At 31.5% G+C, this 15,100-nt stretch overlaps 3 protein-coding genes across 3 annotated transcripts; all 3 read right to left on the reverse strand.

Annotated features, from left to right (window-relative positions):
* Positions 1-2,427: 2,427 nt before the first annotated feature.
* HELRODRAFT_178975 (hypothetical protein) lies at positions 2,428-4,378 on the reverse strand (the record flags this gene model as incomplete). Its single annotated transcript, XM_009027845.1, has 5 exons — positions 2,428-2,669; positions 2,916-3,143; positions 3,321-3,345; positions 3,419-3,578; positions 4,143-4,378. The coding sequence occupies 5 exons, from the start codon at positions 4,376-4,378 to the stop codon at positions 2,428-2,430; spliced, it is 891 nt and encodes a 296-aa protein (XP_009026093.1).
* A 2,682-nt stretch (positions 4,379-7,060) lies between these two features.
* On the reverse strand, positions 7,061-8,457 carry HELRODRAFT_178976 (hypothetical protein; the record flags this gene model as incomplete). Its single annotated transcript, XM_009027846.1, has 3 exons — positions 7,061-7,214; positions 7,344-7,476; positions 8,319-8,457. The coding sequence occupies 3 exons, from the start codon at positions 8,455-8,457 to the stop codon at positions 7,061-7,063; spliced, it is 426 nt and encodes a 141-aa protein (XP_009026094.1).
* Positions 8,458-9,462: 1,005 nt separating this feature from the next.
* On the reverse strand, positions 9,463-9,982 carry HELRODRAFT_178977 (hypothetical protein; the record flags this gene model as incomplete). The annotated part of the gene is made up of 2 exons (XM_009027847.1): positions 9,463-9,730; positions 9,873-9,982. 2 exons carry the CDS (start codon positions 9,980-9,982, stop codon positions 9,463-9,465), a joined length of 378 nt encoding a protein of 125 aa, XP_009026095.1.
* Positions 9,983-15,100: the final 5,118 nt, after the last annotated feature.

Consider the following 15,100-nt stretch of genomic DNA (forward strand, 5'->3'; position numbering starts at 1 on the left):
GAAACTTGATGGTTTTAAAAAGAAACTTAAAACTTACTTATTTTCGCTTTGATTTTGTTGTTAAGTGAATAATTATTTGTTTGTTACTACCGCCATTGACTGTACTTTTTTCTTTTTTGACTTTGATTATAGATAGCGCTTTTGAGAACTTTTTGATTTTAATTAGCGCTTATAAATGTTTCATTAATAATAATAATAATAATATATATATAAATATATATTTTTTCACAACAAAACGGCATCAAATAAAATAAATTACGACGGAGCCAAAAAAGCGGCTCGAGATTTAATTTTTAAATCAAAAGTTAAACTTCTACAAAAAATTCGCGCTCTACATGGCATAATCTCAACATGCTACCTTTTCGTAACAGAAAGCATTCGCTTCTCAATAAGTCTAAGGCAACATTAATTGTTAATTCTTTCAATGATTTTTTCATAAGTAAAATAGACAATATTCATAATAACATGGAACAAAATCTCGTACATTCTGTCAACGTAAATCCAACCGCTATTGAAGATCATAGTCATCGGTTCAGCTAATTTGATGATGTTACACCAGCGGAAAACAAAAACATCATCAAATCATCTTGCAATAAAACTTCTCCACTGGAGAAGTTTTATTGCAAGTTTTATTACCAAGTTCTCATTCAAGGTGTCGACATTCTATCGCTATCTCTCATCTCACGAATCTTTCCTTCAGTCAACGGTTACCCGATAGTTTTAAAACGGCACAAGCCCTACCACGTTTCAGATGGTGGTCCCATGATGATCGTTTTGATGACAATTTGAAGATAATATTAAAGGGAAATTTGTTTTTGTCCTATCGTACCATTGAAAGTACTCGAATTTGAACGAAGGATTGAATGTCATCTCAATAAGATAAGTTGCCTATTTTTTCCAATGGCTTATTTTTAATTTTAAAGAATTCATTTTTTTCAGTTTAGTGTTTTTCAGTATCCGGTCAAATTCATTCCATCAATGCGTGTCAGATGATGGTCGGAGCAATGGAGGTTCGTCCGTAGTGTGAGTGAAGAAGTTTCTGGAGAGTACACGTCTGCACATTTACACACGCACACACACATCAATACAACACACATACACAACAACCATTCATTCGGTGTCGTTGTTGTTATGTTTCTCTTCAACTTTTTATTTTCTTTACCAGACTTAATTTAATTCGTAGGTAAGTTAGGGATTGAGATGAGTTGAACAATCGTAGGTAGGCTAGGGTTTAACATTAGTTAAAAGTTTCAAGTAAAATAAAAACGCTGAAATATGTAAAATAAAATACCTAAAACATGTAAAATTCCGAAAACGTATGTACATATACATATACATACAAATCATCTACCTACAAATACATATTTGTAGGTAGATGATTTGAGATAATGATTATAAGTAAGCTAGGGCCCTGAGGGTAATTTAATTGTACGTAGATGACTGACTACTATTCTTGCGACTTTTTACTAGTTTTGTATGATGTGTTTGTTTGTTTTCACTTCATAGCACCACACCAACAAAACAAACTACATTTCATTCTCGTCGTCGCCTTAAATTTTACCTTTTTGAACAATCTTTTTTATAATGTCTATTTATTTATTTATTAATTTATTAATTGTTGACTGGTTTCTATTTTTTTTAATTTGGTTATATAATTTTCGGATATTTCTTGATTTACTTTGTATATATGCATATATAAATAATTACTGTTTGGTATGTTGATTTAGTCATTATGATATGCTGTGAATTGAGCTTACTAAATGTTCACGTTACGTGGATTATTATTCTTCGAGAACTACTAAGGAGTGTGTATAATAATAATAATCAATCTATAATTATTTCTTATCGGTTGATTTTTTGTTATATTTGTTTGTTTAAAATTCGAATTTTTAAAAAAATTGTCGTTTTTACTATTTTAATTAACCGTCACTTTCTATTTTTGAATGAATTCAAATAAAAGCAACTATTGTGTTTTTCTTTCTTACTAAAATCTCGAAATTGTTTGTAGATCTGTACGATTAAGTGTTTGTTCGAGCTTGAACAAGCCTTGCAAATATTTTTTTTTCGTTTTTATCGCAATTCGTTCGTTCGTTTGGTTCATTCAATTTGGTTCATTGATTGGTCGATTCTTTGGTTAATTAGTTGATTGAATGAATCGTTGGTTGGTTATTAATTCATAGCATTTGAGGTTAAAACCAAAATAATTTTAATGTATTTATTTGGATTGGTGTTACGATTTTTAGACTTCGGAGTCTCATGAATATTTTTATGTTAATTTGACCAGTGTATGTTTTTAAAAACTTTCAATATCCCGAAAATACGTTATTTTACAATTTTGATTTGACAATGTGAACAAACAGTCTATTACGATAATTTTTCAACAAATTGAAAAATTTCAAATAAATATTTATTTTAGTAATAAAATTTTCAAACTAAAGTCACGAACAACTGACCATAAACTTCCAACTCACAAACAGTCAACGCATTAGTATCGACTGATTGTACTATGACGAATCTGTGTCCATACGAGTAATTCTTGCAGAGAATAATGTACCAGAAAGCAGTCTCTGTTTCTCTAGGGTACTGTCCACAGAGGTCGTAGTTCGAATTATTCACTGATGAACTCAAGGTCATGCTGAGTCCAACTTTGTAGTATGATAATCTTTTACCTGAAATTTTTTAAATTTACGATCAGAAATAGGAATGAGAGAATGATTCACTTTATATGAAACAATCAAATCCTAATTTAATTTCAAATATTGGGAATAAATATTGAACTATCTAAGCCTTTAAATTTTTTAAAACATTCTCTAAAAAATCAACAATTGAGGAACAAAAAATGGTTCAAAGAAATCTTCGTAATTTTCATTTTTATACAACAATTAATTTATTCAAGAACTTTATAAAATACTCACCACAGCAGTCACCCCGATTGACCAGCATGACGTAACGAACACTGAAGACATCCAACAAATCAACAGCCAGCCAGTTTGGTGGCTGCAAAATAGTGTGGAAACAATTGTTTATGTTGATCAGAGCTGACCTGTCACCATCCACTGCATAGCTCGAGTTGAATATCGCTGCCGGGGGGTTTAACGAACTTGCTGATGTGGGCTTGCGGATGGCAAGGTTGGCCAGTTTGTCTACGATGACCAAATGTTGATTTGAGTGGTGTTAATTTGGTTTTTAACATGTCTCAACCCAATGTGGTGACATAGACAATTAAATTTGTACATTAACCATTTTAATAATTAAAATTTTTGTTTTTATTTTGGATGCAATGTTTGGCCGTAATAGATGTGATATAAAAAAAATTTAACCTTGCTGTAACAAATCATTTCTGTCCTGTTTTCGATTGAAAATTAATTTTTCTGTACAATTTAGAAATTTTGTAAATAAATAAAAATAAAAAACTTACTTGAAAATAGTAAAAACATTTTTGGTCAACTAAACTTCTTTTAACACTGAAATGATTAGGGAGATTCGTAAAGAACTGACAGGCACTATCATTAGAGAAAAAATTGTAAGATGAACACGATGGAAACAGCGTGGCGCACAGCAGAGCACATTCCACTGCGCTGTTTCCAAGAACAACAGATTTTGTTTGATAATCTTCCGAACAAATTTGAAATTCAAAGTTCAGCAATCCAAAATGCCAGGTTGAAGTTTTGAAACTCAAAACTGTCAAAGACACGAGTGGGTGAAAGATCAACAAGACACTCAAAATATTTTGTAAAAGTTTGACTGTTTTTGTTTTCAGCACATCCATGTTTAAGGTGGAACAATTTTTAAAAACATATCAACGGATAATTTTAATAAAATGAAATGTAATAAAATTTTAATGAACTTTTAAGTTGCAAAATGAACCACAATGGTACTAGCTTCTACGTCAATTCTTCAGCGATACCATTGCAGCTTAGAATACGAAATATTTGAGTAACGCACACTTCATGCAATTTAGACATGGGACGTTGAAAACAGTGTTGAAGTCAGCGATCAATAGTCATTTGTTTCGTCTTCCTATTGTCGATCAGAACGCTCATGTGTAAAAACATGAAATTGAAAAAAATTTGTTTACAACCGACACATCCAGGCACTTCGTAACTGTTTGCTGTCCAATGTTACAATGTTTTAGCTGTTACCATTTGAAATCTTTTTGTAATAACATCTTCTTCTTTCTCGTGCCTTTTCCTTTCAGGACATTGGCGACCATCGACCTCCACAAAACCCCATCCTTAACACTTTTTATTAGTTGAAATGTTGTGATATTCAACAAGTGACACAAGGATTTCACAAATGTTATTCGTTGTTGACCGCGATCTCTTTTCTCTGCAATCTTCCCAGTAGTCGTTAGATTTTCCATTCTTTCCTTCCGCATGATGTAACTAAAAAACTTTAACTGCCCCGTCAGATTATCTGTAGTAATTTCCTCTTTTCTTAATCTCTTTTCAATTTATTTTAATACATCCTCATTCAAATTATGAGAGGTCCAACTAATTTTCATAATTCTTCTCAAAAACTACATCTCAGCAGCGGTAATCTTTTTTCCATTTCTTTAAAAATTGTCCATGACTCAGAGCCGTAAGTTAACACAAAAAAAATGTAACACCCTAACAATTTTAATTTTGTCGATATTCTGATTTTACTGCTGGTGACGATGTTTTTCATTTTAGAACGTGCATCTTTCGCCACAGCTGTTGCTATTTTTTTTTTGATATCCATATCACATTTACAACCTGAGGTAATCAGACTTCCGAGATAATTGAAGCTGTTGACCTGTTTCACCTGTTTAGAAGTACATTTATGTACTTCTTTAATGAATTTTTTCAAGTTGAGATTTATAAAAAGCTTTCAAGTCATTTTTTTAAATCCAACATATTCAGTGCAGTCAGCAGATTGCACTTGAATGCTGATTCAGTGCATTCTGGAGTCCATGGAAACTAACAATGAAAGTTTATGTGTGTATGTGTGTGTGTGTGTGTGAGCAACTGTGCACGTGTATGTCCGCGTTCAGTTCATATTGGCCTAAATATGTCTGTGTGATGCAGCTGTGATGAAAATATTTTTATCTAAATCTGTTATGAGAAGTTCGAGACAAAAAGATAAAATTTATTTTATTGGTTATAGGATCTACTAAATTAGTTGCTCTGGTGATACTACCATCACACACACACACACACACACACACACACACACACACACACACACACACACACACACACACACACACACACACACACACACACGCACGCACACACACACACACACACACACACACATACACATACACACACACACACAAACACATACATACACACACATATCGAGCGCTGGATAGTTTTTTTTATAATATTTGTAAAAGGAAACGTATATGAGAGATGCAGTTAGGCTAACAATACAGGGAGTTTTACATTTTTTTAAAACATAGCAGGAGCACAAACCAAACATTTAAAAAAATGCATTGCTAAGCTTGATTTTTTAATGAAAAAACGGTAAAATCTGGTAAAAATGCTAACAGAGCTGGACCAGCTCAGACGCTGAAAGAAGAGGTTTTAATGGTTGTACTTGATGACCTGTTGGACATCGGTTCTCAGGTGGCACTTTAAACTGCATCTAAGTAAAACAAATTTCCTTTGCTCAAGCAGAAAGAAAAAATATGCCTTGGTGCCATAGAAAGATTCGATTTAAAGAGTGTGAATTCTGAAGAGCATCGCTAAAAACGAAATGTCCCTTGAATGACAAGGTTAATCAAATTTTGGACAAATTTGAGTTTTTAATGTATATTTTTATCTCTAATAAATTAAAATTGAGTATTTTTATTTATTTTAGAATTATGAGAATTTAAGTCAGTACTTTAGATGAAGATGAATTTGAAGATAATTTTCATGTAGACATGGTGACGCTGGATGTTGAGCCTGATAGCGAGGCACTGAGAAAATTATTATGAAGTTATCTTTATTAATGGATATGTGTGTTATTTTAGACAGATAAGCAGCCAGAATATTATCAGCCACAGTTGAATCTTTAGGCCATGATTCTCAGTAATGCATTGTGAGTAGGAGTGTCGTGTTCTCGCGTCAGCAGCATGGTATTACCTGTAGCAATGTAACCACACTAATCTACATGCACCACACATTTGTTTGCGTGCTCTGCATCCGGTTGAAAAATAACTCGTATTTTTTTTATTCTCCAATTCATTTCTTATAATTATCGCATTCGCCTGCTATTTTGATTTTATTTTTAGTTGTCATTATTTTTATGGCTTTTGTCGTTTTTCGTTCTCCTGGAACACTTACATTGATTGTTATTATAATTCCGTCAGCCACGGAAGCATGCATGGGTGGCTGGCTATACGAACAATTAAATTACCATCACAATAAAACATCGCGTCGAAATACAAAAAGACTTGCATACTACTATGTTTCTACGCGGTATTTTGTACTGGTACTCTAACGTATTGCCGTTATAAAGTGAAAGCTGGATGGAAAAATATTTCACAATAAGAACCGTTTAGGGAACTTAATATTTTCATCGTTAATTACTATTAGTTATGAACATTTTAAACATCTGACAGTTTCGCATTTCTCAGCACGATCGCACTACTACCAACAGAAATGCTTGTTCGTATCCTAATGTCGCTTCAAAATGGTTTTTCGCGGCATCGTGAGATTATATTTAGACAAATTTATCCATTCCTCAAACCGAGTATCAATAAAAACACTGTCGTTAGTAAGAGCTCGATAACCTCAATAAAGAGAGGAGGGGCCGGATTTTTTAATTTAAAGATTCTCAAGTCTAATTATTTTCAGAATACAAAATTTTCTTCTTTTTTTTTAATTTTTTCCAACAAACAAAATCAGTTTAATAAGAAATTTAGTTATGAAATTCAAATACAATATACTGAACACTAAAATATTGCGATAAAGAATTGAGCAATGCAAGTATGTCTGTACGGTAAAGATGTAAAAAGCGGTCCGAAAATCTTAGAACTTACTGACGCGTCGTAATTTAATATTTATTTCTGTGAAGGCCCCGAAGCATCAGTCACATTTGCAATCCTTTAAATCCGGCTCTGGCCAAAAAATAAAGAAGTGTATGGCCTCACGCTGTCTTCAGTCTTGTTCGGATTGATTGAATCATCGGTGTCCGCGAGGCAAGTGATTTTTTGATAGGTTAAGTCTCTTTCAACTTGCCTCGTAAGAGATGTAATTTTTCTAAAAATTTATGAAAAAAATCTTTTTTAAGCCATGCATATTATTTTTATTTAAAAACATTCGTTTTGTTATTATTTATCTGATTTAAATTTTTAAAAAACTCTAATTTTCACAAGAACAATTAAATACTTGGACTGTTTTTTGAGTTTCAGCCACGTAATTGTCAAGATAATGATAGCGATCATCAAGGAAGGCAATATAATTCCGAAACTGATGGTCATACCTATTTGAATGTTGATGTGTTGAGAGCTGTAACATTTAACTTTTGGTTTGCAGGTTTATTTTCAATTTTTATAATTTGTAACAAAAATTCAAAGTTTGTAAACTTTCCTGATTTTTTTTATTTCACAGGACACTACAAGCTCATATTAAAGTGGATCGATGAAACGAGTTATAAACTACAAATGTCGAGTTGAAAATGTTCATAGGCAAAGTTGCCAACTTCATAGACATATTTTTAGGAGGGACACAATCACTTTTACAAACTTCTCGATGAAAATTTAGTTAGTGAATTGAATTTCGATTGTTTAAGGTGGTAGAAAGCCTGAAAATACAGTTGTCACGTTTACGTCGATCACTTTTATAAAGTTTAAAGTAGAGGTGAGTGAGAATTTTTCAAGTTTAAACCAAAACCTTTACAAATAAAAGCTTTGATAACAAGTCCATTCACAAAAAAAACAGACTTGAACAATTTATGCATATGAGTTATATTTCTCTTGTCATCTTTTGACACAGACCCATCAATAAAAGCATCTAAATCCATTTAAATTGCATAGTTTTTAAGCAAATAAAATTCAAAAAGTATTTGAACAACTTTTGTCTGATTTATAGATTCAGAATCAGCACATCTGATTTAATAAAGATAATCCTATTTGATTGTTGTTTTTTTTTCAAAAGATAAAAATTGTTGAACAGTGTTGTTGATCTCATATAGGTTTTTAACCACCTGAGTCTCAACTGTGGCAGATGATAGAACAGAACAAAAAAATAAACTGTTAGAACTTGAATTGACAGTTAAAATGAAACAAGCTTGCATGCTTTTTAAACCGAATTTTTCCAGTAAAAAGTTAGCAGATGAAATCTTAAAGTAATATTCGAACGAACTTTGGATGAATGCATCGTCTGAAGCTTGAGAGTTGTTTGTATTGAGATCTCGGAGGTTGAAAATGCTGGAAGTTGAAATTATCGAATTCTCCGACGATGGTTTCATCAGGTCAGTTGTTGTGGGTGGTGGTGAGGGCATTGCGTTGAAGTTTTTATTTTCTTGATGGTTAATTTATTATTAAAACGTTTATATTAATAGATCGTTTAAAAAAAGTAAACGAACAAAACAACTAATGCAATAAATTAGCAGTTCGATTTACTCAGTAGCATTTAAATTACAGGGAAATGCAAAAGTTCAGCCTAAAAATGTTTAGCCTAGCCTTCCATGCACATGACCTGGAGTCGTTCAATCTTGCAACTGTTAAAAATAGGGTTGTCGTTTGATGACGTTGTTAAAACTGTACATGGATGTTGAAGCAAATCATATGGGTAACCATCTTTCCAATTAGGGTAGTTTAGAAACTGTTCTAAACGTATTATTTGCAATATAAATGTCTAAATTCATAAAAAATTTAAATTTACCGTGCCAATTTTGCTTTTGTTAGAAATTAATTTTTAATAGTATGAACCGTACAAATATCAATCACAAAATTAAACTATAACCACGGATACCTATTTATTTTCTTCACATTACGTTTGATTATCCACTTGCTAGAACTTTTTGATTTTAAAAAATTTCAAATTGTTGCTGGTTATAAATAAAACAAATTCTGCTCCTCTTTACCCAACAAAAAGCATATTAATAAAACCTAAAATCCATGGTTTAATAAAACCCTGCTTTTAAAATCACAATTGAATACCCATTCTACATTCACTTTTACAGCATTTAAATATTACTATTAACGTAACTCATAAAGTCATTAACAAAACCATATATTAATGATATAACTTCAATCAAATAATTTATTAATAAATAATTCGTTACGCTTAAAATAATATAAATGCATTAAATTCACCTACTAAAATCTCCGTTAAAATAACTTTTTAACACAACAAAAAACGTAAACTATAATATAAATATGTGAATAAAGTATTTATGTAATATCCGGAATTGCGCCTTATTGCATGCGCCTTTTCTGCCGTGATTCCAACTCATTTCTACACATGTACGAGTGGTAGGTAGGGGTGGCCAATATTTGTAAGTTCAGAAAACAAAGAAGACATTTTTTGGGCACAAATTCTGGTGTAAATTCTCCAACCTTTTTTTTTTCCACCATAACAAGGTCATTGTTAGGCCGATCCAATATGTTTCATTTTGCAGATCCAGCTGAGTCCACATTTGATCGATATCATCTGCATTCAACTCATCCAAAACAGCCAAACCTCCACCTAACTTGGCACATTCGTAATGACCCTTGTACCAGGGAAATCTTATTTTGATAGGGAAGTAACATGACTTTCCACGAGGCCAACTTGTGGGACCAGAACAGTTAGTGACATCTAGATATTTATGAAATTATTAAAACAACCATAATGATTTGGACGTTAGAATGAGTTTAACTCTTTATTAATATTCTTAAAAATAAAAACATCTCAATAAGAAAAAAATCAAACTTGCCTTTCGCAGAGCACAAAACATTCTTATTGCTTCTTGGCGCGCTAGACCAGTATCTCACAGTTTCTCGACGATCCACCCTTGAAATTTCTTTGTATATAAAGACCATTGTGAAAACGTTAACATCTTCATTGGCAACATCACCAGAAACTAAAAATTTTCATAAAATTACTTTTTGACACAAATAAATCAAACGTTTATTTTGAAACTTCAACCATAATATATAATAAAATATATAACTTCAGTTTTGCAAACCAAAAACATTAATCGAAGTTAAATGAAATAATTTTTAAATTAAATCAAACCAACACGAAGCACCATTGATCCATGTCCATTTCTTCGGAGATATTTTTGTTCCCAGAAGAAAATTTTTATTTTGTAAACCTTTGCTTACTACGAACTGATCAACCAATCGCCGAGCATCATCATCGTAAATCTCCAACAACCACCCACTTCGGTTATTTTGGGAACAAAAATTGTCCGAATAAGCCTCCTCGTACGAATGTTCATCATCGTCAACCGTGTATAAACAGTACTTAGAGGTGATATCGCAATACGAATCGGAACAACTTATGATGGACGACCATAAATTTATTGAAAAAACTATAACCAAAGTTTTAGGATTAGGAATAAGCATTTTATAATTATCCGTATTTAAAAAACACACAATCGCTCTTAAAACTTTTCAACACAAACCACATCTGCTCAACTTTATAAGAAATCGAATATACACGCATCTCTATCTTGTATATATACACATGTATGTGCGCTTGTATTAAATGATGGCACTAATTGTGAGTGAAGGATGATTGCATGTATGAGTGCGTGTTGTATTTGTGCGTGTTTGTTGGTAAACTTATATTCCTTACAATATATTTCAATATTTTTTACCGGACATAAAGTATTTTTGTTCAGGTTTAATCATCATCTCGGTATTGGTTTGTTACCCAACTGTGATCATTTATAATAATTGTTATTGTATTGTTCATTGGTTTTTCTGATATTATTTTGTGTTTTTATCACCTGCTACTCACTATTTTATTTTTGTTTTCTAAATGAAAAGAATCAAATCATGTTGCGGTGCGATTGAATTCATTCCAATAGCATTTGTTATCGAGTTTTGAAATGATTTTTATATCTTTAGTAACGTTAAACTATTAATATTATCTATATATATATATATTATATTAATAAAATATGTGTGTATTGTTTATTAAATATATTTGTGCGTATGAGCCAGCGTGTGTATGTGTGTGCGTGTGTGCTTGCGCGCGTGTGTTCGTGCGTGTTTGTGTGTAGCGTACATCCGGTAGTGAAAATAACAAAAATACACCGAGATCACAATCAAAGCATAATTATCTTAATGAAGGCATTTTGCTCACAAATTTATATATTATATATATATATATATATATATATTATTTTTAAACGTCCTACCTCGGGAAACTGGGTCTCTGGACGCTAAACGAAGATTGATTATTATTTTATTAAAAAAAATTTATAAAGCGCTAATTAAAAATAAAGATTCTCAAAATCGCTATCTACTGGCAAAAGTATAAGTAAAACTGCATTGCATACAAAAAAAATCAAAAATGTAACGTAATGATTAAAACAACAAAGCTTCAAATTTCATCTCTGATATTCTCATTGACTTGGCAGATTGTTCCACGCAACCGGTCCTGAAACTGCAATGCTCCTCGATGCTTTCTACAAATGAGCACCAGAAACAACCAACATAATATCATCGTCTGATCTCAGGTTCATACCACTCGTTATTACTGATTCTGATTTTTTTAACTAAATAATCTGGGAGCAAACCATTATAGCTTTATACATTAAAACACACAGTTTGTATACAATTCTTTTCTTTACTGTAAGCCAATGGAGGTCTTTTAAAATTGGCGTGACATGATTGTATTTTGAACTACTCATAATAAGTTTGGCTGCTCTACTTTGAGTAGACTGGAGAAAAGATTTTTTTACAATCGATAAAACAAACCGTTGCAGTAATCCAGTCTCGAGTGCACAAATGAATGTATTAAAGATTGCGCCGTCGACCGGTCCAATGATTTGCATAGTTTTTTCAATTGCTGCAGTTGTAAAGAACACGATTTAGTCAGCTTCTTCACATGATCACTCATCGTCAAGCCCGAATCGAGAACACATCCAAGATTTGTTGCTTTTCGCAAAACTGAATGGTACTGTGACGGAATCAACACTAAGTTTTGACAGCTGTTACGAATGGAGAGAAACTGGGAATTGGTGTTAGAATTGATATGTTGTGTATGTGCTCAGATGCTCATATATATATACAGATCAACAATGCAGTCTTTAATGCATGTGTTTGTCCACTCAAGATTGGACTACTGCAACCGCCGGTTTTGTGGTTTACCTGACAGATCAGTTGCGACGCTTCAATCGGTGCAGAAGAGAGCTTCTAAAATTGTTGCAGGCGGCGCTAAATTTGACCACGTCACTCCAATTCTGAGAGACCTACATTGGCTTACTTAGGATAATTTATAAAATCAGTAAGGTAATGTACAAGGTCTTAAATGAGTTTATGCCAAAATATTTGACATGCAAGATTCAGAAAAAAAATCAACGTTACGTATTGGTGCCATTTTGAGATCTGACGATGACAATTTGATGGTTGTGCCTGATTTTCGTTTGCAGACGGGGACAAAAGATTTTGCAGTCTCTGGAGCGATGGTATGGAACAGCTTGCCGAGGTCATTGAAAACAGATGATTTAGGAATTAAAAACTTCAGGAAACTTCAGTTTATTTAATCAATGAATGTGAATTAATTTATTTTGTGATTTACATTATTTTATATTATTTATTTATGAATGTGTGAACTGATTTATTTCTTGGTTTATTATATCCACTGTTTTGGCCATTTTAGTTAATTATTAAAAAGCACTTTTGAAAAATTAACGTTATTATTTTTAATTGGCGCTTAATAAATGTCAATAATATATATTTATATTAGAGAGAAGAGAGAGAGAGAGAGAGAGAGAGAGAGAGAGAGAGAGAGAGAGTGAGTAAAAAGATGTTGTTTCTTTTCATTTATTTATTCGTGATAAATGTAAATTGTTAAACATACGGATATCCTGCTGCAAGTTAAAACAGCAATTATCCTCAATCGTTTGCTCAATTATCTTCAACGAATCAAATTTCTCAGAATAAATTATAATGAAATTTTTTAAATTGAATTTTTAATCAGCAGACCAAAATTTTAGTACTTTTAATCGAAAATACGTTATATTTGCGTACGTTTTATCCCAACAAAAAAACCATGTAAAAATGTTCGGGTCGTAAACTATTCATTCCAATTTCCATCAATTCTAATCTAAATTTCCCATTTTCCCTCATTATCATGCTGTAGATTAGGATTAACATATTCACTTCCCTTCCAATCCCTTTAAATAAGATTTCAACTACTTGAAAACATTTTCCTTAGACATAAACAATAATTAATGGGAAACAAATACAAAAAGACAAATATTTGTATTATAATAAAGTTATTGCAGTATAACGAAATGTCTGGCAAAGTCGCTTGTGTGCACAAAACTTGATAAACAACTTCGTATAGTAATGGATATATTGCCTTTTTTTCTATCCAAAATGATGAAATGCTCGTGCTTTTGTTTACCTCTAACTTAAGATATTCAGATAGCTCGTTTTTATTTTGGGTCGAATCATCCGGATCGTGCATGTCTCTAAAATCGGCAACATCATAATTTGCAAAATCCCATTATATCCCGTTAATTTGTGTTTTTGTTAGAAAACTTATATTCCTTACAATATTTTTTATGTAAATAGAAACGAAATCTTTCGAATTTTAACTTACTTACTTGAATTTCTGTTTTGCATATTCAGTTGATTGAATTGGATAAACTAGAAGTCTTGTTAGGTCTAAATCTGCTGATCAATGTAGTTGTTAATAAAGGGTCATTTTTAAGTTTTGTTTAATTAAACAAGAAACGCTTAACAAATATGTTTGAGAAATGATAAGCAGAGGAAACTTAACTAAATAACGTCAATATACCATATTACATTTAAAATGTCATTATACTTAACTAAAAATTTTATGAAAATTAACATCAAGACAATAAATACTATAAGGGAGAAAAATTTGGAATAAACAAAAAGGTCAAAAATAATTGTCAAATACACAAAGGTAATATTGAATGAATTTTATTAACATTTACATTGCTGGGAAAAATTTAGTTAAAATATTTAGGTCGTTCAATATTATTTAATAATTTAAAAGATCCACATTATTTTTTATTAAAACTTCAAAAAGTAAAGTTTCATACGTGATTGTTTAAGATAATTAACATACATTTTATTAATTACAAAATACATTTCAAAGTAGGCGTCCTTATCGTTAGAATAAACATCGTTGCCACAAGTTCACTTGAAAAACCAACGAAAAATTCCATCATTTATCATCTGAATTAGTTTAGTTCTATTAATCTAACACTCCATCATTCAGTCAGTCAATCATATAATAATAATGAATGTATATCGTAAATAGAAAGTTGACACAAGATTTGTAAGCAATGACAAGGCCGCTAATTGTTATCGAGTAGTTCACATAATACTTAGTTGACAAAAGTCGAACCAAGAACGTTGTTGATTTTAGTTGAAATTGCCTGAACTTCTGCGAAATAGTTTAAAAATCATCACAGATTTGTTATTAAGTGTACTTTATTCTTACAACAAAATTACCTTGTTAAATCTTGTTAAAAATATTTTGCAAATATGGTTAATGTAAAAAATGGAGCAACAAAATATAACTTGCTACCTGCATAAACTTCAAGCTCAGCAAATGCTAAGCCCTTATCTTTGTATTGTTCTTCAATTTTTGGAGACTGTTGTACGATGACGTACCTTGAAAATATATTACCATAAACACAATTTACCTCCATTGGTTCACCAAATGGTTTCACAGGACCTTGCCACTGACCACATAGATCGTAATTTCTTTCGATGGTCTTATTCACATTTGAATCAAAATTATTTGTCAGTCCTATAATGAAGTCTTGCATTCGGTAATCTAATGTGTGTTTATATATATATATATATATATATATATATATATATATATATATATATACATATATTTTTTTACAATATTCTATAAATTCTACCAAATGTTTGGCGTTAATATGTTTGTAGTTCGTTACCATAATTTTTACAATATTCTATAAATTCTACCGA

Source organism: Helobdella robusta (genome assembly GCF_000326865.2).
Source record: "Helobdella robusta unplaced genomic scaffold HELROscaffold_51, whole genome shotgun sequence".
In the NCBI taxonomy this organism is placed as follows: domain Eukaryota; kingdom Metazoa; phylum Annelida; class Clitellata; order Rhynchobdellida; family Glossiphoniidae; genus Helobdella; species Helobdella robusta.